At 59.2% G+C, this 24,780-nt stretch overlaps 3 protein-coding genes across 8 annotated transcripts in view; 1 reads left to right on the forward strand and 2 right to left on the reverse strand.

Moving 5' to 3' along the window:
• Positions 1–10,208, reverse strand: part of POLR2A (RNA polymerase II subunit A) — a 22,636-nt gene extending 12,428 nt beyond the window's left edge. Inside the window, exons 1-8 of the mRNA XM_059148883.1 lie at positions 10,068–10,208; positions 2,225–2,357; positions 1,948–2,084; positions 1,682–1,855; positions 1,311–1,592; positions 923–1,084; positions 607–827; positions 317–449 (exon numbers count right to left, since the gene is read on the reverse strand). Of these exons, the coding sequence (XP_059004866.1) occupies positions 317–449; positions 607–827; positions 923–1,084; positions 1,311–1,592; positions 1,682–1,855; positions 1,948–2,084; positions 2,225–2,357; positions 10,068–10,160 (1,335 nt within the window). The 5' untranslated portion in view covers positions 10,161–10,208. The remainder of the gene's footprint in view (positions 1–316; positions 450–606; positions 828–922; positions 1,085–1,310; positions 1,593–1,681; positions 1,856–1,947; positions 2,085–2,224; positions 2,358–10,067) is intronic.
• Positions 9,642–14,572, reverse strand: SLC35G6 (solute carrier family 35 member G6). The gene is made up of 3 exons (XM_059148900.1): positions 13,482–14,572; positions 10,068–12,998; positions 9,642–9,761 (listed from the first exon to the last, which is right to left on the reverse strand). The coding sequence occupies exons 1-2, from the start codon at positions 13,707–13,709 to the stop codon at positions 11,985–11,987; spliced, it is 1,242 nt and encodes a 413-aa protein (XP_059004883.1). The 5' UTR covers positions 13,710–14,572; the 3' UTR covers positions 9,642–9,761; positions 10,068–11,984.
• Positions 11,021–24,780, forward strand: part of ZBTB4 (zinc finger and BTB domain containing 4) — an 18,691-nt gene continuing 4,931 nt past the window's right edge. The window contains exons 1-5 of one of the 6 annotated variants that reach the window (XM_059148885.1): positions 14,633–14,787; positions 17,167–17,215; positions 22,505–22,595; positions 22,845–22,914; positions 23,358–24,445. In XM_059148885.1, the coding sequence (XP_059004868.1) occupies positions 23,367–24,445 (1,079 nt within the window). In that variant the 5' untranslated portion in view covers positions 14,633–14,787; positions 17,167–17,215; positions 22,505–22,595; positions 22,845–22,914; positions 23,358–23,366. Of the gene's footprint in view, positions 11,128–12,671; positions 12,800–14,632; positions 14,788–17,166; positions 17,216–22,504; positions 22,596–22,844; positions 22,915–23,357; positions 24,446–24,780 lie in introns of those variants that run through there. The other 5 variants (XM_059148887.1, XM_059148886.1, XM_059148888.1 and 2 more) reach the window with 5 other exon arrangements.

The following is a 24,780-nucleotide window of genomic DNA, read 5'->3' on the forward strand; positions in this document are numbered from 1 at the left end:
TTTCATGTGGAACACACAGTGACGAGCCCTCTGGGCCGGACGCCACTGAACAAAGGACAACACTGCCCAGCCTCAAGGATCTCTGGTGCCGGGGCGGGGGTGGTGGTGGCGGATACCCAGACACTCTGCACTTGGAGCCTTCTGCTCCGCGCCTCCCTGGCCCGGCCATATACACCCAGGGCACCACACTCGGGCCAGCGCACTCCCCGCCCTAGCCACCGCAGATTGCTGAGGACAGCAGGGGTCTTTTAGAGACACCCCAGGCCTGAACCCTAAGGAACAGGACAGCCTCAGAGGCCCCCGCTCTGCCACGTGCCTTGTAGCCGGTCTGCAAGTGAAGGTCACTGGGCTTCGGGTGGAAACGCAGGTCGATACGGTCGCCATTGTCCCGAATAATGTACTTGGCCCCCGGGTACTGGCTGTTCCCCCTGCGTACCAGCTCCTGGAGTCTACAGAGAGCAGAGGTGCGCTGAGCACAGAGCTCTCCGAAGCCCTGTTGCCGCCCGCACCCCAGTGAAAGCGCTCTCTGCTCCGGGCTCCCAGCTCCCCACATGTGTCCCCCTGGCCACGCCCCTCTGCCCCATCCCAGCTGGAGGCCAAGCCCACCTGTCGATGTTGAAGGGCGTGACAATCTCTGCGAAGGTCATGTTGGCAGCGATGGAGCGAGGCACGCCCACCTGGTCGATGGAGAGGTTGGGGTCGGGGGTGATGACGGTGCGCGCTGAGAAGTCCACGCGCTTGCCCATGAGGTTCCCTCGGACCCGGCCTTCCTTGCCCTTCAGCCGCTGCTTCAAGGACTTGAGGGGGCGCCCCGACTTCTGCATGGCCTGTGAGGAGATGGGGTGGGCGCACCGCGCGGTCAGCCCGGACACCCTCATGCCGCCTCCCACTCGGTTGCAGGGTGGGCGGTGCAGGGACTCACGCGGGGCAGGCCAGGCAGCTCGTTGTCCACCATGGTGGCCACGTGGAACTGCAGGAGCTTCACGTCCTCAGCGATGACGTGCGCTGCCGCGCCGTTCTGCTCGTTGCGCCGCAGCTGGTTGTTGATCTTCACGATGTCCGCCAGCTTGTGCGTCAGGTCGTCCTGTGGCCAGAGGTCTGCACAGTCACCGACCCGCACACGGAAGCACCGCCATGACCTCCAGCCACACCATGGGCCTCATGCCAACGCACAGGGCCGTCAGGTGGCTCCGTCACCTGGGCCCCCGCACTCCACCCCAGGGCTCTTGCCCGTGCCTGCCCCCAACCCAGGGTCTCCCGCCACTGGGGCCGGCCACCCCACAGAGAGGCGCAGTCCGGGAGCCACTGACCTGGTTGCGGGCAGAACCCTGCATCACCACGGCGGGCCGCACGGACAGCGGGGGCACAGGCAGCACGGTGACGATCATCCACTCGGGCCGCGCATAGCGGGGCTCCATGCCCAGCACGAAGCACTCCTCATCTGAGATGCGCTTGAAGATCTCATGCACTCGCTCAGGACTCAGCAGGATCTTCTTCTCCTGGGAGTCCTCATTGACGTGCTTCCACTCCGCGTATAGCTCCAGGCCCGAGCGCCGGATCCGGGGCTGGTACCGCCCGCAGCCACCATGGCCCTGTCAGGGACAGAGGGGCCGTGAGCGCCGAGACCTCACCGGCCCTCCGCCAGCCTGCCCCCCACCCTGGTGATCTCGCCGGCCGCTACCTTCTCTTTGGTCAGATCCTCGTCGCCCTCCGGCTGCTCCACCCCGAACTTGTTGTCCATCTCCTCACCACCCTCGCAGATGTTCTTGCCCTTGCACAGGTCATACACGTGCGTCAGCCGCTTCTTGGGCTGCCCCTTGGACTTGGCCAAGATGTCCTTGATCTTTGGGTTGTTCTGGGGACAGAGCAGAGGAGGGTCAGCCGGGCTGCGCCTCGGTCCCCTCACGGAGCTACCCCTCCTCCAGGCCAGGGCCCAACTCCACTCACGGAGTCCACGAGCAGCTTGGAGCAGAAGAAGCAGACGCAGCGCAACACTTTCATCGTCTTCACCAGGAAGCCCACGTGGAATACGGGCTTGGCCAGCTCGATGTGGCCAAAGTGGCCAGGACACTCCGTCATGTTTCCTGCGGGGACACACACCTCAGACCCTCATCCTGGCTGGCACCTCAGAGGTCCCCAGGGGTCCCCGCCCCTGGGCCTGGTGGTCAAGGACCCAAGCTTCCCGCCGTCCCATGGGGACCCCCCGCCAGCCCCCAGCACTCACCCGCACAGGTCTGGCAGCGGCCGGTCCGCTCGATCACCCCCTGCCTCGGGTCCATCAGCCCCCCAAGCTTGGGGCGGCCTCCCTCTGTGGTCTCGGGGTATTTGATACCGCCCTCTGTCACAGACATTCGTTTCTACAGAAAAAAAAAAAAAACCAACAAAAAACAGTGACAACTAAATAGGATTCCTGGTTTCCAGCCTTCGCATACAAAGGCCTCAAAGAAGGAGGGTGCATGAGTGGGTCCGCTCCTCTGGGGGTTCCAGCGCCGAGTATCGGGGGTCCTGGTCTCTGTCCGGGTGGGCGAGGGTGCTAAGGACTTGTGTGCAGCCAACCCTGGCCTCCATATAAGCTGCCAATCTCCCTGCCTCAAACCCCACACACCCCTCTGGTTCAATGCCAGATCACTGACATCCATAGGATTTACCCCCCAAAAGAAGTAAGTTGTTTCAAGGAGGAGTTTAAAAAAAAAAAAAAAAATCAATGCCTTGCTTCTTCTTCCCCAAAGCTGAAATCAAGCCCTGAATCCGGTCCCTGGCAGGGGACAGTGCTGCAGCCTGCCAAGACACGACTGGCCCTTAGCTTCAGCTCCTGAAGCCCGCCACTGCTCGCCCCTGTCCTCATCACCTCCTTCCCGAGGCCCCAGCAGCCCGACCCCATCCTTGCTCAGCTGGAGATCCTGGGATGAGATGGGGGAGGCAGGTGCTGGAGCAGAAGGGTGCCCCGGGGCATCTGACTTGAGGGACCCCTTGGGAGAGGGAGGCTGGGACTGGAGCAGGTGACAGAGGGGCTCAGAAGCAGGTCTGGCCAAGAGGTAGGCTGAGGAAGCCTTAGTTCTCGCACACTGAAAGCCAAGGACTTTGACATTAGCTGGGTCTGACCTACTAAACTTCCAAAGATACAAACTTAAACTTAAGAAAAGCTTCGACCTGCATATCCCCCTCGTGCCGGGCCAACCGCCCTCTGCGCAGCTTGTTTCTCTACGCTGATCGGCTCACCTTCTGGGAATGAGGTCCTGTCGCTCACACAGGAGGAGGCTGAGGCTGCATCAACTGACTTGTCCAATGCCTCCACCTCCGGGGGCCAGGACTCAAACCCAACCCTGTCCGCCCAATACACAACCGTCCTGCTACTCCGAGCTGCGGCGCCGACACCATGCTTGCCTCCCTGGGACTCGCCTTCTGGGGACCAGCGCAGCACTAGGGGACTCGTCTGGTCTGCACAGCTAACTGGTAAAACACGCATCACTGTCCGCATTCACAGATGACGACACCAGAGGTTGAAGGACAGGCAGCTAGAAAGCGGCAGAGCCAGGATCGCTGTGCATTGTTTCCACGGCATCATGGGGGTGGGGGTTGATTGGTGGGGGGCGGCAAAGGGAAGGGAGCCCCTGCTGGCCCACAGTAGTGATCCATGCCCCCGCCACCGCCACCGCCGCAGCCCTGAAAGCAGGCCCAACAGACTGAGGAGCGGCCCCCTGCCCCGCACACCGTCCCACTCAGAGCTCATTTGCCTAAGACACAGGGACCGCCTGCATGGGAGCCCCTGCCGCCCTTCCACCTTCATCTCCTTCCCCGGCTCCTCTGCTTCCCACTGTCCCTCAAACTCCGCTCTGCCCCCAGGTTTCAGCTCATCCACACCCTCGAGGCAGCGGGCCTGCCATCCCCAGCGCTCCCTCTACCCCGGTAACGCCCGGATCTCCGCCTCCCCTTTCTCCTAAACTCCAGATTCATATATCAAACTATTTACTGAATCAAGGGGCGCCTGGGGGACTCAGTCAGTTGAGCGTCTGCCTTCAGCTCAGGTCATCATCTGCAGGTCCTGGGATGGAGCCCCGCGACTGGGCTCCCTCCTCAGCAGGGGCTCTGCTTCTCCCTCTCCGGCACTTGCACTCCCTCCTCGCTCTCCCAGGCTCTAACAGACAGACTGGTTACCCGGGCGTGGGCTGGAGCTGGAGGCCTCTGGTCCGCCTCCCGGCTCTGTCACGCGGGACCAAGTAATGTCTTGGACCTGCTTAAGCCCAGGACAAGGCAGGCGCTCAGGAAAACACCCGCCCTGATCTGATCTTGCCCCAGCACCTGGCCCGGCTGTCTGCACCTCCCACCAGCCTCAGAGCCTCCAGCCACTGCCTCAGGCTGGGCCTTCCTGTGGGTTGGCATCAAAGGCGGCCAGCCTGCCTCTCTCCACCCACCCCCACAGCTGGGGCGCCTTCTACAAGGAAATCCAGTCTTCACACCCTCCTGCGCTCGGCATGACATCCGAGAGCTCGGCAGGACAGCAGGACAGAAATGAGCGCCTCTGCACTTCTCTAACCCCCCACCGCTGCCTCCCTGGAGAGTACCAGCATCTCCCAGTCCTCCTGGGTCTCACGGCTCCTGGTGACTGTCTGTTACACTGATCTCAACTGCCAGGGCCCCCGGCTGCTGGAAGTGCCTTCAGAGAGCCTGGAGAAAAGACGGACTGCTGTGCCCACCAAGCCACCCACCTGCTAAGGATTCTTCTGCTTCCAAGCATCAAGATGGGGCCAGGAGCTGTCTTGGAAGGTTCTGGACTCTCTCCCTACCACAAGGTAACAAACTGTCACTTCGGATTATATACAAACCACGTTAGCCCCCAACCCTTCTTCTCGCTACCTATGTGAGAGGGGTCAGGCGCCCGGTGTCGTCTGACAAGGGTTATTTAGCGTTCTGAGGGGTGGCTGCTCCCAGGAGCTGCCCAAGGCCGCAGGACAGATGTCTGTCGCAGATCCCCAGCAAATATTCTTTCTCTTAAGGGGCACCTGGCTGGCTCAGGGGTGGAGCATGTGACTTGACTTTGGAGTCCTGAGTCCAAGCCCCACGGTGGACATAGAGATTACTGAAGAATAAAATCTTAAGGGCACCCGGCGTGGCTCAGATAAGGGTCTGCCTCTGGTGCAGGGCACAACCAGGTCCTGGGATGGAGTCCGTCCCACCCCACATGCCAGCAGGGCTCAGGGCCCCAACATCTGTTCCTATTTACTCATCTGACTCTCCCACTGGACTGCAACCCTCGAGGGCAAGGATCAGGTTTCCTTTGCTTTCTGTCAGCACCTAGCACTGCGCCGGTAAACACTTGTACAGTGTGCAGGAAATCCCACCCTTAATCCCTTTTTATTTTTTTAAGATTTTATTTATTTATTTGACAGACAGAGAGGCAGGCAGAGAGAGAGAGGGGGAAGCAGGCTCCCTGCTGAGCAGAGAGCCCGATACGTGGCTCGATCCCAGGACCCTGGGATCATGACCTGAGCCGAAGGCAGAGGCTTTAAACCACTGAGCCACCCAGTCCTCCCCCCCCCCTTTTTTAAAGATTTATTTATCTGTTTGAGAAAGAGAGAGAGAGAGAGATGGTGCAGGCAGGGGGAGCAGCAGGCAGAGGTTGAAGCAGGCTCCCTTCTGAACAAGAAGCCCAATGAGGGACTTAATCCCACAACCCTAGGAACATGACCTGAGCCGAAGGCAGTCGCTTAAGCGACTGAGACCCCCAGGCACCCGCACCCCGGGATTATAAATAACTTGAAGACAAGAATAAGCTTCTGGTCCACCAACATAGGGCACATCTAGAAGGGTATAGTATGTTCTAAATTCTTCTTGGAATAAACTGGGGCATAAATAAATAATCTGGTGCTATTCACAGTAGACAATTGCTGTAACGAACAGGAGCCAACTTCTTCCAGCGTGGCTGGCTCCCTGCTCTGCTGACTTCCTAGCAGCTCTGCAGAGAGCCTGAGCACAGGACCCTCCAGGGCTGCCTCCACCTCAGGACTCCGCAACATCCAAACCACATAACGGCAGAGGCCACAGCTCTGTCTCGCAGTGAATTCCAAGAGCCCTCAGGACTTGACATACACCTTCCCCATGACTTCTAGAACGCACGACTCTTAAACACCGCCTGTTCCACAAGAGGCCCCTTACCAACCCTCCTACGCCCAGCGGAGCGATCTACTCTTCCCTCAGACACAGGAGCACTGTCCCAGCTGCGAACACCACAGGGAGAAATTAAAGCCCCCCTACCCTGTGCCCCCACCAGAGGCGGCCTCTGTTTTGTGAACAGTCAGCCATGGGGTTTATAAAATGCAGACACGTTCTCACTCTTCCAAGAACACGGCCTCACTCTGCATCCTGGTAACTTCCTTCTCAGATCCCTGAACTTTGGTTCACAGCGCCCTTGGGGGCTCAAGTGCGTCAGCAACTTTCCCAGCACTTCCAGGGTCCAGGCCCAGACGACTTAACAAATACCTATGTCCCCTACCACTTTGTAGCCATCTACAAAAACACCTGTAAATAGAGATTTCAATGTTAAAGAAATATTGCTTTTATTTCCCAAATAACCACAATGACACTCTGACACCTGTCGGGCCGGGTACAACCTGGCAGATCTTGGAATCCCAGAGGACAGCACCACCCTGATTTTTTTGGCCTGAGTTTGGGAACGGCTAAAGACCCAGCTTCCCCGCGATAATGACGTCACCGAAAGGGGTTTGGCGCCACCTAATGTCGAAAGGAGACTATCAGAAACTCCCAGTTCCCAGGACGGCGGACTGTAGCTCACCTTGTACTTCTCTTGAAAACTTACAATCTCTCACTGAGCCAACAGCCTGCTGCGGGAGCACAGCACGGTCTGGGAACAGGGGACTTAGCCTGTTGGGAAGATCTGTTCTAGTCTAAGAGCACACCCCGAGGTAACTCCACAGAACTCCTATCGGTAAATATGGAGACAATTTATAATTTCAAGCAGTATCATATCCAAACAATGTTGTAATGAAAACCCTTCTACACATTTCTTTGTGTCCTTTCCGATTACTTCCTTCACTCACTAATTTAACTCATTCTCATTACACCATGATTATGTACCAGGCACACTTTGAAATCCTGAAATTACAAAGGCGAGCACGGGGTCCCTCGTGAAATTTATATTCTCCTGAGAGAGCAAGAAACAGAAAAACAGATCCTCTCAGACAATGCCAAACTACACAGTAAAATAAAGTCAAGACTGGTGTCAGAGGTCTCCCCATGGGCTCGGGCAGAAGAGCACGCAACTTTTTTTTTTTTTTTAAGATTTTTAATTTATTTGACAGAGAGAGCGAGAGAGGGAACACAAGCAGGGGGAGTGGGAGAGGGAGAAGCAGATTTCCTGCTGAGCAGGAGCCTGATGCGGGACGGATCCCAGGACCCTGGGACCATGACCTGAGCTGAAGACAGAGGCTTAACGATGGAGCCACCCAGGCGCCAGAAGCATGCAACTCTTGATTCTGGGGTTGTAAATTGGAACCCAACACGGTGTAGAGATTACTTAAAATTAAGACCAGGAGTTACAGGATGCAGGGGGGATGCTATTTAAACAGGGTGCTCAGGACAGTCGTGCTAATGACAGGACAGAAAGGAGTAAGCCTGGGTAGGTCTGGGCAATACTGTGCTAAGCAGCAGGAACAGGGAGTAATAAAGCCCTTGAGGCAGAACTGAACTCGTGGTGTTGGAAGAACAGGCAGGTCCTTGTGCTTAAAGACCCAAAGAGGAGTCTGGTTGGTAATGGGCTGGAGAGGCAGGCGGGGCCAGATTAGCCAGGACCTCACTACAGCTCCGAGTAAGCAGTGTGGATCCTCTCAGAGGATTCCGTGCGGGGGAGACACGATAAAAAAAGAGCTCTCTAGCAGCTCTGAGAACAGCGGAAGGAACAGAAAAGGGGTAGGGCTACTGCAGAGCTCATGGGAAAGAGGATGGTGGGCTGGGACAAGGTGGTCCAGATGGAGATGGTCATAAATGGCCAGATTCCAGGCAGGTTTGAAAGGCAAAGCTGACAGACTGACAGACGGACCAAGGGGAAGTTGTGAGGAGAAGTAGCAAAGATGCCTTTCAGGTGTCTGGCCTGAGTTAGCAGGGAAATGGTATGGCCACTGTGTGCTTGCTAAACCAGGCAAGACCCAGGGAAGGGCATGCTTGAGAAGAGAAATTCAGAGCTTTATCTTTAAGGACAAAATTTAGAAGTGGTAATGCTGGACCAAAGAACAAACATCAAACGATGGACAGAACTGTCAGACTGTCCCCTAAAAACGCTGTTAACAGTTTATCCTGCTACCAACCATATGTAAGCATGCCTACTTCCCAATACTGGCCAGCAGAGAAAAGATCAGATAAAGGAAAAAACTTTAATTTGCATGTCTTTATTAGTATCTTTTTATTGGCCATTTGTAACTTCTGGGAGCTGCTGATTTGTATCCTTTATTTGTTTGTGTAGGTGTGTGCTTTTCCTACTGATTTGTACGTGGTCCCTGTGTATCAAGAAACCAAACCTTGACTACCACAGTGCAAATATCGTTTCCCAAACTGTCTCTTAGGTGTCCATGGTGCCCCTGAAAAAGACAAGTGGCTCTTATTTTTACACAGTGAAACATGCCCTGTTCTTCCTTGTATACAAAATGCTGGGGCTTCTGACTGGCTCCGTCGGAGGGGCATGTGACTCCTGATCTCTGCGTTGTGAGTTTGGGCCCTTGTTATGGTGCAGAGATTACTTAAAATCTTAAAAGAAAAAATGCTTCGCTCAGTGCCTGGCCACATGACAGGCACTCAAAATTTACCGCTAATTCATTCATTCATTACCACGAAGGGGTTCTGCCCCTGGAATCAGCCCCCACAAGCCTTCTCTACTGCGCTGGAGCTCTGCAGTTTTGCTTTTTGGAGTTAAAGCTTAACTGCATCTGGAATTTATGGTTTGGTATGATGTGAGCTCAGGAGGCTCTAACTCCTAACTCTCAAGCAGCTATGCCTTGTCCTCCAGCAAAAAGGTCTCCATCCACAAACGCGGCCATTCTCCCCAGACACCTGGCTCCCGCCAGCTCACTCCACAAAGGAGTCCGAGTCACCAGCAGCTCTCCCCCCAAACCCCCTCCGCCCTGATCTCTCCCACCCCCCTCCTTAGCCCTCCCCCACAATCAGCTTTTCAGAGGGCAACCAAAGCACTCCTAGTTTTGTTCTGAATGTAAACTTGAGGTCACTCTCCGGCTTACAATTCTCCAAAGGCTTCCTCTTCAAAATGAAATTAAACTCAGGTTCCTTACTATGACTTACAACATCCCACCAGGCATGCCCATCCTCATGTCTCTCCAGCCCGTTTTACTAACTCTCCTCACCCTTCTAAACCCCAGTCGCACTGGCACTTCTTCCCGCCCCTGGGACACACCAAGTTCATGGCTCCCCCGGGCCCTTTGCACCTGCTGTCTCCTCCGTCTGACAAGCTGTCGGTCTGGGATCTGTGGCCCAGAGAACTGGCTGCCTCCTCTTCATCCAGGAAGCACCACCTCCCCAGAGGGGGCTTCCCGCACCCTGACATCACCCGGCCCACAGAAGCCTCACTCCTCGGTAACTCCCCTTCCCTCCATCCAAAGCACTAGACAAGAACTCAGCTGTCTGGTTTGCTCCTTTATTTGTATGTTGACTGTCGGCCGCCCCCTCCCACGGACACTGCCAGTGGAAGGCAGGGTCCTCCTGCGTCTCCTCCGGCTTCACGACCTCAGTATCTGTCGCATCTATCACACAGCGGGCGTCCAGTGAATAGTGTGGAAGGGGGCGGGGGAACAAAGATGTGGGGTCCAGCTTCGCATCCGAACTTGCTCAGCGCCCCGCCACCCCAGCCCCGGGATGATCAACCGTCGTTCGGCGTCGGGGACCCGATCTGCCCCCCGCCAGCGGCTGCGTCCCGGCCCCCATCCCGGACCCAGCGCCGAGCTCGCTCACACCCTCGCGACACTCGGCTCTGGCGGCCCGTCCCCCTGGCGGCCACCGTCGGGCCCCGCCCGCGCCGCGGCAGGGAGTAAGAGGGCACCACCGCTTACCAGTTCATCCGGACTGAGGACTCCGAATTGCACTCGCTTGATGGTGCGCAGCGGGCATGCGCTGTCCCCGGAGGGGGGGCCGCCCCCGTGCATCGCGGAGGCCGGCGCGCTGCGCAGGCGCAAACCTCTCTACAAAAACCCTGCGCCGCCTCCGCCTAGGTGCTCAGACCCCGTCGGGGCGGCCGCCGGGAAGGACCTCCCCGAGTTGGGAGGAAAAAGCCGGAGGAGGGAGAGGTGGGGGAGGGAAGGAGGCGGGGAAGTGAAAAAGGAGCGAAAGGAGCTCTCCTCCCCCTTTCCGGAGATTTTTCGTCTCCCAAAAAGGGAAAAAAAGAAAGGGGGGGAAGGAAAAGGTTTCGGGGGGGAGGAAGAAGAAAAAGGGTAACGAATAAATAAGTAACCGGGCTCCTGAACGGCAGAGGTTACGGCAGTTTGTCTCTCCCCCTTCCGGGAGCCGCCTTCTTCTCCAACCGTCCCGGCCGCGCTCTCGGCGCTTCTGAGGAGCGAACTGGCTGAATGACGCCCTTTATAGACTCGCCCCTACATCCCCGCCCCTTCCTTTCCCGCCCTCCCTTGCGCTACGGGGTCGACTGCGCCGGCCTGCACGGAGCGCGCGCCCGAGTCGTTGGTCGGCCCTCCCCGGCTCCCTGGTTGGGCAACCTTTAGAAGGGACGCGGGCGAGGGGAACGTGTTTTACCCCGCCGCCTGCCCGTTCTGCTCCCTCCCGCCCTGAGATTTAAGTTTAAAGAACCGAGGTGGAATACAGGCCGCTTTTATTCTAGGTTGGACCGTGCTTTCGTCCTCAGCAAAAGTCTCCCATGAATATTTACCCCCCTTCCCTCCGCTGGAAAATGGTCTGTTCTGCGAATCGGTAATGAAGGAGGCGGGGCCGGTCGGATCCTCCCAAGAGGGTTCCGGGAGGGGGAGGGTGTGGAGCGCCGGGGGCCGTCCTTGCTCATGAATATGCAGTAGCCACGCTGAATATGCATGAACCGATCAAGATGGCGAGGCCAATCGCTTGTCCGGAAGTAGCTGGTATTTGTCGAGCGGCCTCCTGGGACGGGTGGGTACCTCCTGGCCTCCCAAGGAGTGCAATACGGAACTCTGGCCCGGGAGCCCCCGGCCCGAGCCGCTCAGGGGGCCTTCTCCTGAAGGAGGCTGGCCACTGTCCGGGAGAGATCATGGGACCGCGACAATCCAGGAAAAGCAGATTAACCACGGGGCGGGACACAGAAGTCCTGGGGTATTCAGGGTCAAGGCGTCTGAACGTTAGGAAATCCTATCCCCTTCCAGAATATTTCAGAAACCAGATTGGCGGGGGCGGGGGGGGGGCAGGGATCCCAAGGGATTCTCCAATGAGAGCGCAGTAGGACTTTCACTCTCCTTCCAAAGCAGAGATGACACCAACTGCACAGCCACATTCAGAGTGATCCTTGTTTGATGTCAGTGTCACGTCACACCCCACCCCGGGGGAGGAGGCATAACCATGAGGGAAGGAAACCGTGTCTTGTGGGGGCTGGGGAGGCACACTCCCTGACCCCAGCTGCTTGCTCTGTCCCTTTGCCTGAAAACACCCCCAAACACTCCAGCCCCAATGCTCTTTCTTCTCTCTGCTGCTGAGGGAAAAATCCTCCCCATGGCTCATGGCGGGCCTGCCTCTCAGCCCCTCCGTTGGCTCCTCTGACCTCACTTGCCCTGTAGTTATGCCCTGATCCCCGAGCCCCAGCCTAGACATCACATGTTTTGGTCCCCACGCTTGTTCCAGATCTAGGCAGAGCCCCTCTCCACCCTTGACTCCAAGGGGTGTCCCTCTCCAGTATTAGCTCTTTTCTGGTCGCTGCTTCTCCCATGTTTGTATTCCAGTCTCTCCTCCTTCTATTTCCCCCTGCCCCCCCAACCCCCAGGCTCTTGGGTTGGATCTCACTCCTCCACCTGCCCCTCCCTCTCACAGCTGAGGTTCTGGGCGGTGATGATGGCGATGCTGCCCAACACCACCCCTGCCCCCATGATGTCAGAAGGCGCCACGGTCTCATAGAGCACGTAATACTGCAGCATCAAGGCCACCACCACCTCGGAATGCAGGACGGCACACACCAGGGCGGGGTGGGCTTTCGTGACTGCATAGCTCACGCACACAAAGGAGACCAGGGCGAGGATCCCCACGGCCCCCACACAGCTCCAACTCAGAGGATCACTGGGCAGCACAGGGGTCTGCAGTATGAAGAGGCCTGGCACCGAGCCCACTAGCCCCACCAAGCCAAACAGGAAGGCCACTGTCGGCAGGCAAGAGGGGAAGTCCAGGGAACGATAGACCAGGAGCCCCAGCGACAGTGCCAGGCCGCCCAGGAATGCAAGCACGTAGCCCAGGGCGGTGTAGAGGCCCGTGGTCCCCTCCTGCAGCGTCCCTAGTCCAGGTCCCACAATGATGATGAGTCCCAGGGTGCTGCCCAACAGACCACACCAGTCGTAGCCGCTGAGACCCTGGCTCTCGAGGCAGAGGGCGAGGAGGGCAGAGCAGACGGTGGATGAGCCCTTACGGACCGTGGCTGCATTGCCAGCAGGCACCACCTGAACCGCGCTGTAGGCGCACCCAATGCTGAGGACGTTGAGCAGGGCATGGAGGCAGGCCCGGCCCCGGACATCGGGAGGTCCCAACAGGGGGTCACCACGCACTTTCAGTAGCAGCGCAATGGGGAGGTGAAAGAGACAGCGACAGATGAGCAGCTCCAGCGAGGGTAAGTGAGAGGCCTGGTAAGCCATGCGGGAGAAGGGGCCCACAAAGCCAGCAGGCAGGCCCCCACCCAGCAGGGCCACGAGCAGGCCCTTGGTGGCATCGGAGGGCCGGCAGCGCTGGTGCGGGGGGAGGCTGGCCGGAGTGGAGGGCGGCGATGGCTGGGTGAAGTCGGGCAGGTTGAAGTAAGGGTGATTGCCAGCCTGTGGGGGAGAAAGGAGCTGGGGCATTAGGGCAGCCGTGGCCCCGGGGAGCAGGGGGTGGGGTGAATGCCAGGGTGGGGTCTGGGACCTCACGGGACAGTAGTGGGGTCGGGCTGTCTTGCTGAGAACCCTCAGGAGCTAGAAAGGGCCCGAAACTGGATGAGGGGGTACAGTACAGGCCTGGGGCCTCTAAAGCAGGAAGCAAGGGGTAAGCGGTCTCGGAGTATTGTGTTTCTCTGGGTAGGCTGTTCGCAGGAGAAGAAAAAGGACCTGGGGGGCTCTGTTGGTTTGGGGACGGGAAGGCAGCCTCAGATGCTGGGCATTGGTATGATGTCACAGGTTCCGTGGATGCCTGGGTACACCATTGTGAGTTTCATTTGTGGGTGTCTCCAGGACAGCTGGGAAAGTTAGAGGGGAAGAGACAAAAGGGAGCAGCCAGGAGCTCTGGGAAGGGGGCCATGCCTCCCTGACCCCCACACTCACCATCTTTCCTTGGACTTCCTCCTCTACTCCTGGCTCAGGGACCCTGGGCCCTTCGGAGCTCCAGCCCTTGTGACCTGGCTGGAGTGGGAGTGGGGTTCTTCCCTGGAACCTTCCTGAAGGGGGGGGAGGTTCTTCCCTGGAACCTTCCTGAGGTGGGGGTGGGCCTAGTTTCTCATTGTTTCCAACCCGGCTGGCTGGATGTCTGTCTGACTCCCAAGATTGTCTCATTCCCTTTTTTTTTTTTCTTTCTCTCCTTCTGAGTAGCCCTGTGATGAGACTTCTTTGGCTTTATGTAACTTTGTTTATGTATGTCTCACCTTGTTTCAGAAAGGTTTTGCGGAAGGAGCTCTGAGGGCTGGCTCCAGGGTCTCCGCAGCTCCGAATTTTTAAAGGCCAGGGAGGAGTCTCTGGGACTGTCCCTCTGAAGTTTCAGGAATGCGTGTTTGTTCTGTGTGCTCACACCTGGTGTGTTGTTGGTGGTGTCCCAGGAGGCGCACACCAAGGCCTCTGCATTTATGCATGAGTGTATAGATGTGGAGGTTTCTGCCGGTGGGGACAAAATTCGAGCTGCATGTTCATCTGCACCGGTAGTCACTTCTGTTGGGCTGGGGCCTGTCTGGACTGCAGCCTGATGGGGGGCTCTGTGCCTTTCTGGGGAGGGGGGTGGGCAAGTGCGTGCGTCCAGGGCCGGCCCCGTGAGTGTGCTGAACCTGGGTCTGTGGGTCCCATTGGGCCGGATCGCGAGCCTGCCATGTTGTGTGTGTGTGCGGAGAGGGTGTGCGTGCCCTGGGCGCTGGGCCCCGCCGAGTGAAGGGCGTGCAGGGCGCGGGGGGGGGGGAGGGTGGGGGGGCGTCCCTTTGCCAGGGCGTGGGTGGTCGTAAGGGCCCGCGGGGGTGCCGCGGCCAGACCCGCGCCCGCTTGGGGTCCACCCGTCCGGCGGCCCGGCGCGGCGCCGTTTCTGTCCCGGGATCCGTCCCGGCCGAGGCCGTCGGGCGCGCTCTCCCCGGAGCCTGAGCCGGGAGCCCTGCGTCGGTGTCGGCTGCGCTGCGCCGGCCTCCTCTCGGCGGCGGCGGCGCTGGGGGGGTACTGTTTCCGGGGGTGGGGGTGGGGGTAGGACCGGGGCGGGGGGAGCCGATGATGTCAGCGGCGGCGGCGGCGGCGGCGGCGGCGGGGCCGGGCCGGGGCCGGGCGCTGGGGGGGCCGGAGCCGGAGCCGGAGCCGGAGCTGGAGGCGGGCGAAACCGGAGCGGCCGGGGGCGGCCACGGGGATGAGCCGGGCCTGGCGGACGCGGCGCCATCGCAGTCAGGTGGGCCCCGAGGCGAACCGGGCAGGGCCAGGGCGGACCGGAGCCAACAGCCGGGCCCCCTCCCCGCCTGCCCGGCGCCGCGGGGGCCCGAGCCGCGCCCCGCGCCGCGACCGCTCCCCTCTGGGGTTGACCTGGGGGCTCAGGGGTCGGGGGCTGAGTCTGGCCCCGCCTCCAGGCGCGCGCGGCGCTGGGGGGCGACTAAGGGGGCCCCGGTGCGGCGTCCGACCCGGCGACGGCCGGGGGGCGCGATCGCCCAGGGCCGGGGAGGGGGTCGCGCTCCCTCCCCTCCCGAAGGGTTAATTCTGCAGCCTGGCGCCCCCCACCCCTCCGTGGGGCAGGTTGGGGGTGGGGTGGGGCGGGTGTGAGCCCGGGCCGGCGCTGCAAGCTGCTGGGAGGGCGATGGCGTAGGAGCCAGGCAGAGAGGGGGAGGGGTGGGCCGCCCAGCGCCCCGGAGTTGGGGTGTGCGGGGTGCGCAGGGCGAGCAGGGGCCCCGGAGCCGCTGTGCCGTCGGGGCAGGGTTGTGACTGTGAGTCCCGGAGATTGTGTGTCTCCTGCTGTGTTGTGGGGCAAGGTAAACCTCTCCCCGGGCGCCACCGTTTGCTGGTCCGGCGGCCAGGGGTCCGGGTAGGGCCCTGCCTGAGCCACGGGGACAGAGAGCCTGGTGGAGGGGTGTCCAGGGGTGTGGGGCAGAATTACAAGAGGTGGCCCTGTGGCTCTGCGTGACAGGTCCGCATAGGAAAGCAGCGCACAATCCATGCGGAGTTTTGTCAGATGTGTGGTTTTATGTATGTTTGCTGCTGGCATGTGTTTTCTTGCACAAATGAACTATTTATGAACTGTTGTTTTCTGCGCAGCTGGCGTGGTTAGGGTATGTGCTGTGGAGGGCACCTGCGGGCGGCGGGTATGTGCCTGTCTGGAGGGGGCTGTTGTGTACCTCTGGGTCAGAAGGTGTCATGTCCGGGTCCCCTTTCTGTGCCCTGCTGAGGTGTGGCCCTGTGTTGGCGAGGATGGCCCGCCCGCAGGGTTTGTGGATCTGCGTGTTGAGTGAGTTGCACGGTGGGGGGAAGCAGGTCTAGAACTCAGGTCCCCAGGATCTGGGTGGCAAGTGAGAAGGCCCCAGGGTATGTCTAGGTACTTGTGGGGCCGTGGACCCCGGGCTGGGGAAACGTACAGGTTGTGTTTATGGGATTGTGGGCAGCCAGGCGAGGGCAAGGTTGTGTGTCTGTAACATTCTCTATGGGATTCTTTTGTGACGTTGTTTGTGGGAGCCTGTCTGTGCTGTGGGGCTGGGAGGCGAGCCGGTCAGAAAACACTTGTGGGGAGGGAGGTGGCGTGACAAGGGCAATGTGGGCCTCAGCCCCAGGAGATCAGGCGCGAGCCGTGTGTGCGTGCCTGCCTTCCGTGTGGCTGAGCGGCCGTGTGGGGCTGCTGTGGGGATCTGTTATGAAGGAGGGAGCGAGATAAATATGGGACAGAGCAAGGGCAGCGGGCGGGAGGCCTGGGTGTTGTTGGGGTGGCCCGGCCGGTCTTTGTGCGGGGTCCGTGTCAGGGTCACCGGGAGGAGAGGCCTGGCTGTGGCAAGGAAACTAAGCTTGGCCCCGGGTGGCTTCTTGGCCGTGTTTACGTAAAGGCCGGGTGTGACTCTTGTCACTGACATGGAAAAAAGAAACACGAAGTTTTCAGTCCTCTCCTCTGGCTTCACCCTCCTCTCTACCACCCCCCCCCCACCTCTGCTTTTCCTGCTCTTCTGTGACGCACACGGGGCAGCTCCTGCCCCTGTGGAGGGGTCTGGGAATGGAATTCACTCACGAGGCAGATTGCTCAGAACAGGTTTTCCTCACCTGTGTGTGTGTGTGTGTGTGTGTGTGTAGGAGTGAGAGGTGTGTGTGCTGCGCCTGGCCTGGCTGGGGGGGGGGGGTGCTTACGTACTGCGCAGGGAGTGAGTGAGGAGGGCACTGGGGCCAGGCCCTTTGGTGCCATGGGAGTGGGGGTCCGCTGGCCGCTGTGGGAGGCAGACACAGCAGGTCCATTATGGCCTGCTGGAGGGGAGGGGGGTCTGGACTAGATGTGAAGAGTTCTGGCCTTGAGGGAGCCTCGGTTCCTCATAAGTAAAATGGGACTCGATCCCTGCCCTGGTCTTCTGATGGGGACATAAGTGGCACATGGGAAAGTGCCTGGACGGCAGCTCCAGTCTGGGGGCTCTGCCCGTGCCAGCCCCCCTTCTCAGGGCCGGGCCCATAGCAGTGGCAGTGAACTCGGATCGAGCATGCACAGTGTCCCGGGCCCTGCTCTCCGTGCTTTTCCACGTCTTCATTCATGTACTCTTTGCAACACCCCGTGGAAGGAGGTGTTCGAATCATCTCCCTTTTTCCAATGAAGACAGCTGAACCCAGAGAAGTTAAGTCATTTGCTCAAAGCCACCTTGCTGGTAAGAGAGAAAGCTCTAGATTCTGTGCTCTTTCAGGCCATTCTCTGCTGCCTTTCTGAATGAAGCTTTCTGCGGGCCTCTCTGTGCGCCACCCCCCACACACACACTTCTCCCCCGTTTCTGAAGAACCTAGCACCTGTACTAGGCCAGCTTAGAAGACCAGCATGTTTTGACAGTGATGTGGGGGGTCCCAGCCCAGGCAGTGAGGACCTACAGTTGGGTGCTGAGTGCTGGCCACAGGGGTACCCCATGTTGATGAGCTAGGCACAGGAGAGACTGTCTTGGCCTATGGGTCAGGGAGGGCCATGATGGAAGTGACATTTGAATTACATTTTGGTGGGCTTCGGGAAGAGGTTGAGAGAGGTTTCGTCTCTGGCAGGAAAGCCAGTGCAGGCAAAGATGGGGAGCCAGGGGCCATGTTAGGTGGGAGAGTACCCTGGGTGCCTGAAGGGAGTCTTTTTTTTTTTTTTTTAATATTTTATTTATTTATTTGACAGAGAGAGATCACAAGTAGATGGAGAGGCAGGCAGAGAGAGAGAGAGGGAAGCAGGCTCCCCGCCGAGCAGAGACCCGATCCCAGGACCCTGAGATCATGACCTGAGCTGAAGGCAGCGGCTTAAACCACTGAGCCACCCAGGCGCCCCGCCTGAGGGGAGTCTTAACACAAGGCAGGATTGGAGAGGAAGATTGGAACTGGACCCTTGAATGGCTGGCTGAGCCGTCTGAATTTTACCCCCGAGTGAGTGGGGGCCAGTGAAGGTTTCCGAGCCCAGGGTCCATAGGGCCTGAGCCGGCTGGGGACAGGGACCCTTAGCAAGAGGAGGGCTGGATGCCAGGAGGTAGGCCTGGAGGCAGGGGAGTAACCTTGGGCCTGAGCTAGTCCTGGGGCCAGAGGTGGGTGGAAGGGAAGGCTTCCAGAGCCATTCCCCAGCCTGGCGGCGGTCCGACCCAGGCTGGAGAGGGCTGGACACGGGGAGCCAAGGAAAGGGCGGAGTCAGATGTGACACAGTTAGGGCTTAGCACGTGAGACCTTAGTGGTGATGTCTGTCACCCGCTGGCCGCCCGTAGGCCCTTCAGAGCAGGATCTGGTGGGCTGGCAGAGGGGAAAGAGCTCGTGTCCGAGTTCACACGAGCCCGGGTCTGGATTTTGACTCTGGTGCTCGTGTGCTTCATGACCTTCAGCTGGGCCTTCCCACCCCCCCGCGCCCCACGAGTCTCAGTTTTCGGATCTGTAAAATTGGGATGATATAAATACCAACCTTAGAGGAAATCGTGCGGTGCGACAATCCACGCAAAAACCCTGGGAGCATATCGGGCAAAGTGTACGTGCCCCGATCGTGGTGGTGTCGTCCTCCTGCTCTCCAGCTGCTGGCTGGTCGGTCTGCACTGAGGCTGGCGTCCTCCCGGAGGGCAGACAGACCCTGGGACGACTTTGAAAAAGACAGATCCATTCATTCCCCCAAATGTTTTTGAATTCTCCCATTACACACGGGCCCCGGTCTCAGCCGCAGTGACAGCAGTGAGCAAGTAGGGGACACCTCCCTCCCTCGGAGCTTACGTTCCAGAGAGAAACGAGCAGTATTTCACTAAGTGCCAAGGAGGGAAGGAGAGGAGAGGGCTAGGAAGTGTAGGGAGGTGTGGGCAGCCAGGAAGGCCTCCTGGAGAAGGGGACTTGGGACAAGGCTTCAAGGAGGTGGGGCAGCGAGGCGTGGGGCTATCCGAGGAAGAACATTTCAGGCAGAGGGAACAGCAGGAGGCGCTCAGAGCACCCCCTCCGTCACACCTCTCAGGTCACATAGCCAGTCAAGAACGGGGAAACCGTGAAAACAAATAAAAAACAAAAAACCACAGAGCCACCAACCTGCCCTGAGCTTGATTTCTGCCTCCTCTTCTTTACCACATCCCCCCACTACTTTCCGGGACTGAGTTCCAAGATAATAATAAGAGCTATAGCGATTGCTGAGCACTTAACCGAGTACCAAGTACTGTACTAGGTACTCCCCGTCAGGAGCTCGCTTGATCTCTATAGACAGCCCTCCGAAGCGAACGACGCATTATTCCACCTTACAGACAAAGAACCTGAGAGAGAGGGAGAGGTTAGGGAACTTGCCCAGGCTCACAAAACTCCTGTCTTCACCTCCCATAAAACCCCGTAGGGTAGTTGTCAGCGATGGGCAGTTGATCTCTGGCGAGCTGGGTCCCGACCCCGGCTTGGTTAGCAGGGAGATGGGGTGGGGGTGTCAGATGGCCCCACCACTGCATCCTCTCCCCTTTCCGGTGAGGAGTTTGGCACACTACAAGCCTCCGTTTACTCATCTGTACAGTGGGGTCAATGACAGACCGCACTGTGGCTGTCCGGAGTCCTGTTGAGTGTTGACATGAGTCGATGCAAATAAAATGCTTTGCACTGTGCTCGTCACACGAGGATTTTCCTAAATGACAGCTACAGGGACCATGATGAGGATGTTTTTGGGGGATCTCTAAGGGCCGGGAGGGATTCGGACCTCCGTGGTTCTCAGGAGCCCTGACAGGCCTCGTGCAGGTACCTTAGCTGTCAGTACCCAGCCATGGGGCAGTAGGTGCCAAGGCCACGTGCCTGAGCACGTGGGCAGGCCTGGCCGACTGGGGGTGGGGGGAGTGCAGGGCTGGAGGTGAGCCTCCACTGTGCGCCCTCGTGCAGGCCTGCTACCTCCTCTGGAGGAAAGGGTCCCTCTTCGAATTTTTTTCCCTTCCTCTGATTTTCACAAAAGGTACTAGATGGGCAGGTAAATAGGTTAATAGCGACTGCTGTTAAACAAACAAACAAACGAAACACCACTGGTTCTCTACTAGAGAACTACTTCTCTACTTCTGAGAACAAACGTGGGGGGTTTTTGCACATGGGCCAATTCTTGGACGCCAGCTGGGGGTCCCACAATTCGACTCAATTCTGACACTGTCTCCCTAGAGGTATAGTACGATCCCGCAGATGAAGGACTCAGTCCCCTGAGCCGGCCCACTCCAGATGTAAGCCATGAGTCTGGGCCTCCCATACTTCTGGCCGGCCAGTTCTACGTCGGGGTTCCCCATGACCCTCTCTTCAGCTTCAAGAATTTGCTAGAATGGCCGGTAGAACTGGGGGAGATGCTTACTTGGGTTGACTGGTTTACTGCATGAAAATTGCATGATAATATTGTAGCCAAATATCAAGCTACAAATGCTGAAGTCTGGAAAGGTCCTGAGTTCAGGCCCTCCTGTCTCTGCCAGTTAGGGTACACCGCCCTCCTGGCAGGTGAATGCGGCCACTGACCCAGAGGCTCTCCAAACCCCGTGGTGGAGGCTTCAGCATGTAAGCATGGTCAGTTATGAACTCGGTCCCCGGCCCCTGGCCCCTCCACGGAGGATGGCAGTGAGCTGAAAACCCCAAGCTTCTAAACATGGCTAGGTCTTGGGGGTGAACTGCCCTCACCCTGAAACTCTCCGGGAGACCACCCAGGTCACCTCACTGAGAACAAAAGATGCTCCTGTCACCCAGGAAATTCCAGAGGATTTAGGAGTTCTGTGTCAGGGACCAGGGTCAAAGACCAGATATTAGCACAAAAGCTGCTCCTAGCCCCTCTGTCACTTGGGAAATTATAAGAATTTTAGGAGCACTGTTTCAGGAATAGGGATGCAGACAAAATACACCTATTTCCTACAGGGTCATAATATCAGCTAGAAACCTGTCCTCCTTCCTGGTGAACACAGTTCCAGTGAAGAAAACAAGCTTCCTAGCCAGACTTCCCCATAGCAGATCCCAGCCAGGCTACTCGCTGGTCATGCATTCTTGGGCCAGCTACCCGGCATCTCTAGCTTCAGGCTGTCCCCCCCCCCTTTTTTAAAAATATTTTATTTATTAATGAGAGCACATGAGAGAGTGAGCACAAGCAGGGGAGCAGCAGGCAGAGGCAGAGGGAGAAGCAGGCTCTCTGCTGAGCTGGGAGCCCAATGCGGGGCTCGATCCCAGGACCCTGGGATCATGACCTGAACCGAAGGCGGACGCCCAACCGACTGAGCCCCCCAGGCTGTCCGTTTAAAATGGGAAGCTGGGGCACCTGGCCGGCTCAGTCAGTGGAGCGCGCGACTCTTGACCTCAGGGTTGTGAGTTGGAGCCCCATGTTGGGAGTGGAGATGACTTAAAACCTCTACGATGGGGAAGCCGAGTCACTCCCTTTAGAGTAGTGATGAGGAGCAGAGGGTCTTGCGAGTGAAGCACTTAGCTCTTGGGGGTCCCAGTGGCCCAGGAAGGGGGGAACCCTCTCCCTCTTTCCTCACTCTATCCCCAAAGCTGGACACAGGCCTGCACGCGGGGCAGCTTCTGTAGGATTCCTGGCCCACCTGCGATCTTGGGGGAGCTTGGGGGAGCACCTGACCCATGTTGGTGTGTGCCTCACACTTGGGGTGTTGGAGTTTTTGAACAGCACCCTCTTTACCACCTTCCTCCTGCTCCAGGAGAGGAATCAGAGCCATCTTTTCGGGAACATGACATGGGTTGTGGCAGGGAGGCCTTGTGGCCCAGATGGTATGACTAATAGAGGGGTTTTGGTGGAAAGGGGGGATTTATGAGGAACTCCCGCTGCACGGTAGCTCAGAGGGCACATGTGGCCCAGGGCATGGGGAAGGAGAGGGTTCTGGGGTTTCCTGGACGGTAGACGAGAGGGGCCTGTGCTCAGCAGGCCCCCGTTACTCCCAGCTGTGTGCAACTGTATGGCCCTAGAACCCACATCTTCCGATGAGAAATGAGACCCCGGAGTCCCGAGGGTGCCCACCACCGGGGAAGTGGCTGTGCGGGGTTTTCTGTGCAGTGACTGCCACAGCTCACATTGGGCTCGCCAGCTGTTCCTTTCGGAGGGCCCTCTAGCAAGAGCTGAGCTCAGAGATTGTGTTTCCCTTCCTCCTTTTTAAGCCAAAATCCCAAAGCCACCAGCGTTCAGAGTAAGGAGAGGGACCCAAGCTGCTTCATGCTGGCTCTGGTGGCCTTTCCAGTGCCCTCCAGAGATGGGAACAAGCTGGCGTATGTATGTCTTAGTCTGTGGTCCCTGCTGGACCCCAGGCACCAGAAAGCTCCTCCAGGATACACGGGGCTGAGGTGTGCTTGTGTGTGTGGGTGTGGGTGTGGGCGTGCGTTAGTGCGTGCCTGCGTGCAGGTCCTCTGCTAGATCCACTGTCTGGCAGTTGGGCCCAATAAAAAAGCTCTAGGAAATCTGTTTTGATATGCAAATGAGGTGATTATAATGAAAGACAACATGCAAATCTTTGATTTTCTTTGAGCCCCGGAAGATTGGGCCAAAGGGACTTGAGAGCGATCCAAGAGGCTTCCCTGGACCTATGGGACTGCGCTACGCTGCTGCGTCGCGTGGAGGTGAATCGAAACGTGCAGATTGTCTTGTGCTGGTGCTTCTCAGGCCGGCAGAACAGGACTGCCCACTGAAGAGTGTGACCTCTAGCTCGGGCCAGAGGCGGCAACCCAGAACCGGACGGGCCCCCCTGGGAGGGTTCAGCCCAGCAGCCGGGGCGTCCGTCCTTGACCCCACATCCTACGCCACCCCCTCCCCCCGGGGTCCCTTCCGTGCCAGCTCCGCTCCTGAGGGCATGGTTTGTGTCTCCCCAGAAGGAAGAGGCCCCGCAGAAGGGACTCGCTGAGCCTCCCCCGCTCTGCTCCATGTTGGCTGTGCCCTCAGGTGAGGCGGTGTGAGGGCCCACAGCCCGGGGAAGAGGGGGGACTGGACACAGGGCAGTTTTCCGAGGCTGTGGAGCCCGGCGAAGTGGTCAGTAGTCGTGTGCGGGGCAGCATCCTCTTCCCGGAGGGAGAGAGGTGACCACTGCTGATGCCTCCGGTCTGCGACTTTGGGGCCTTTGACCTGTTGACCTTCATCTTGACCTGAGCCAGCCCTGGCCTCCTCCAGCCCCGGGTGTTTGGTGTGCCAGGGCTCGATGCTGGCCAGGTGAGCGTGGCTAAGGTCAACCCCTGCCTTCTGCGGCCGGAAGTTTGTCACTTTCTTCAGTCTCTGACCAACAGATCCCCGCCCCCTGCCCTCCCAAGTCATCTCCCTGGTGTCAGAGGCCCTCTCCACCTCCCCCTGGGCCTCTGACGTCCTCCTCGGGCCTCTTCTCCCCTGTCCAGGCTGGCGCCATGCCCCCTCCAGCGGAGGTGACGGACCCGTCGCATGCCCCCGCTGTCCTGCGTCAGCTCAATGAGCAGCGGCTCCGAGGCCTCTTCTGTGACGTCACCCTCATAGCTGGAGACACCAAGTTCCCTGCTCACCGCAGTGTCCTGGCTGCTTCCAGTCCTTTCTTCAGAGAGGCCCTGCTTGCTTCAGCTCCACTCCCTCTCCCACCAGTTACTGGGGGCTCTGCCCCTAACCCGGCCACCACCACAGCTGCCTCCTCCTCCTCTTCCTCCTCCTCCTCCTCTTCTTCTTCCTCCTCCTCTTCTTCTTCTTCCTCCTCTTCTCCCCCTCCGGCCTCACCCCCCACTTCCTCCCCACCCCGGGTCCTGGAGCTGCCAGGGGTCCCCGCAGCTGCCTTCTCTGATGTCCTCAACTTCATCTATAGTGCCCGGCTTGCTCTACCTGGCGGCGGAGGGGACGGGGCAGCGGTGGCAGAGATCGGAGCTCTGGGGCGGCGTCTGGGCATCTCCCGCCTGCAGGGCCTGGGGGAGGGAGGCGATGCCTGGGTACCTCCTGCCCCAGCACCCATGGCCACCTCACAGCCCGAAGATGACAGTTTTGGGCCAGGGCCGCGGCCTGCCGGGGAGTGGGAGGGGGACCGGGCTGAGGCCCAGGCCTCTGACTCGCAGGCCCCCCTGTCCCGTCGGCCCCTCCCCTGCCCGCGCTGCGGGAAAAGCTTCATCCATCCCAAACGGCTGCAGACCCATGAGGCGCAGTGCCGCCGTGGGGCCGGCACCCGGGGTACTGCGGGGCTGGCCTCCGGGGGCTCAGCCCCCAGCGGTCCCGCCGGCGTGGATGCCTCGGCCCTGCCGACGCCAGTGGGCTTCCGCGGCGGCCCGGAGCACGTGGTGAAGGTGGTGGGGGGCCACGTGCTGTACGTGTGCGCCGCCTGCGAGCGCTCCTACGTGACGCTGTCCAGCCTGAAGCGGCACAGCAACGTGCACTCGTGGCGCAGGAAGTACCCGTGTCGCTACTGCGAGAAGGTGTTCGCGCTGGCGGAGTACCGGACCAAGCACGAGGTGTGGCACACTGGGGAGCGCAGGTGAGCCACCGGCCAGGCGGCCAGGCGCGGTGGGGTGTGGGAGGGTGGGGGGCTGTGGGGATGGGGCCCTGGCCGCAGACTACTGTGCGAGCCGGACCCAGTAAGTGGTGGGAATCCTGACTGGTCACCCCCTCACCCCTGGTCACCAGCTCCTCCCCGTGGGTGCAGCCACCTCCCTCCAGCCTGGGCTCTCTCTACCCCCGATGCTCACTGGCACCTCTGGGTGTCTGGGGGTCCGGGCTGGTGCGCTGGGGAAGGTCCCCCAGCCAGGAAAGAGGAAGCTGCCTCCGTAGGAGGAGATGGTGGAGGGAGCAGGCAGGACCACGGGGAGTTGT

The sequence above is a fragment of the Mustela lutreola genome, chromosome 15 (genome assembly GCF_030435805.1).
Source record: "Mustela lutreola isolate mMusLut2 chromosome 15, mMusLut2.pri, whole genome shotgun sequence".
In the NCBI taxonomy this organism is placed as follows: domain Eukaryota; kingdom Metazoa; phylum Chordata; class Mammalia; order Carnivora; family Mustelidae; genus Mustela; species Mustela lutreola.

What these genes read in the sequence shown, in the direction of transcription:
- SLC35G6 (XM_059148900.1), bottom strand. Translation starts at nt 13,709, where the DNA reads ATGAGACAATCTTGGGAGTCAGACAGACATCCAGCCAGCCGGGTTGGA. An exon ending in AGGAAGTCCAAGGAAAGATG is followed by an intron (nt 12,999 to 13,481) that starts GTGAGTGTGGGG and finishes TCTCCCCCACAG; the next exon opens with GCTGGCAATCACCCTTACTT.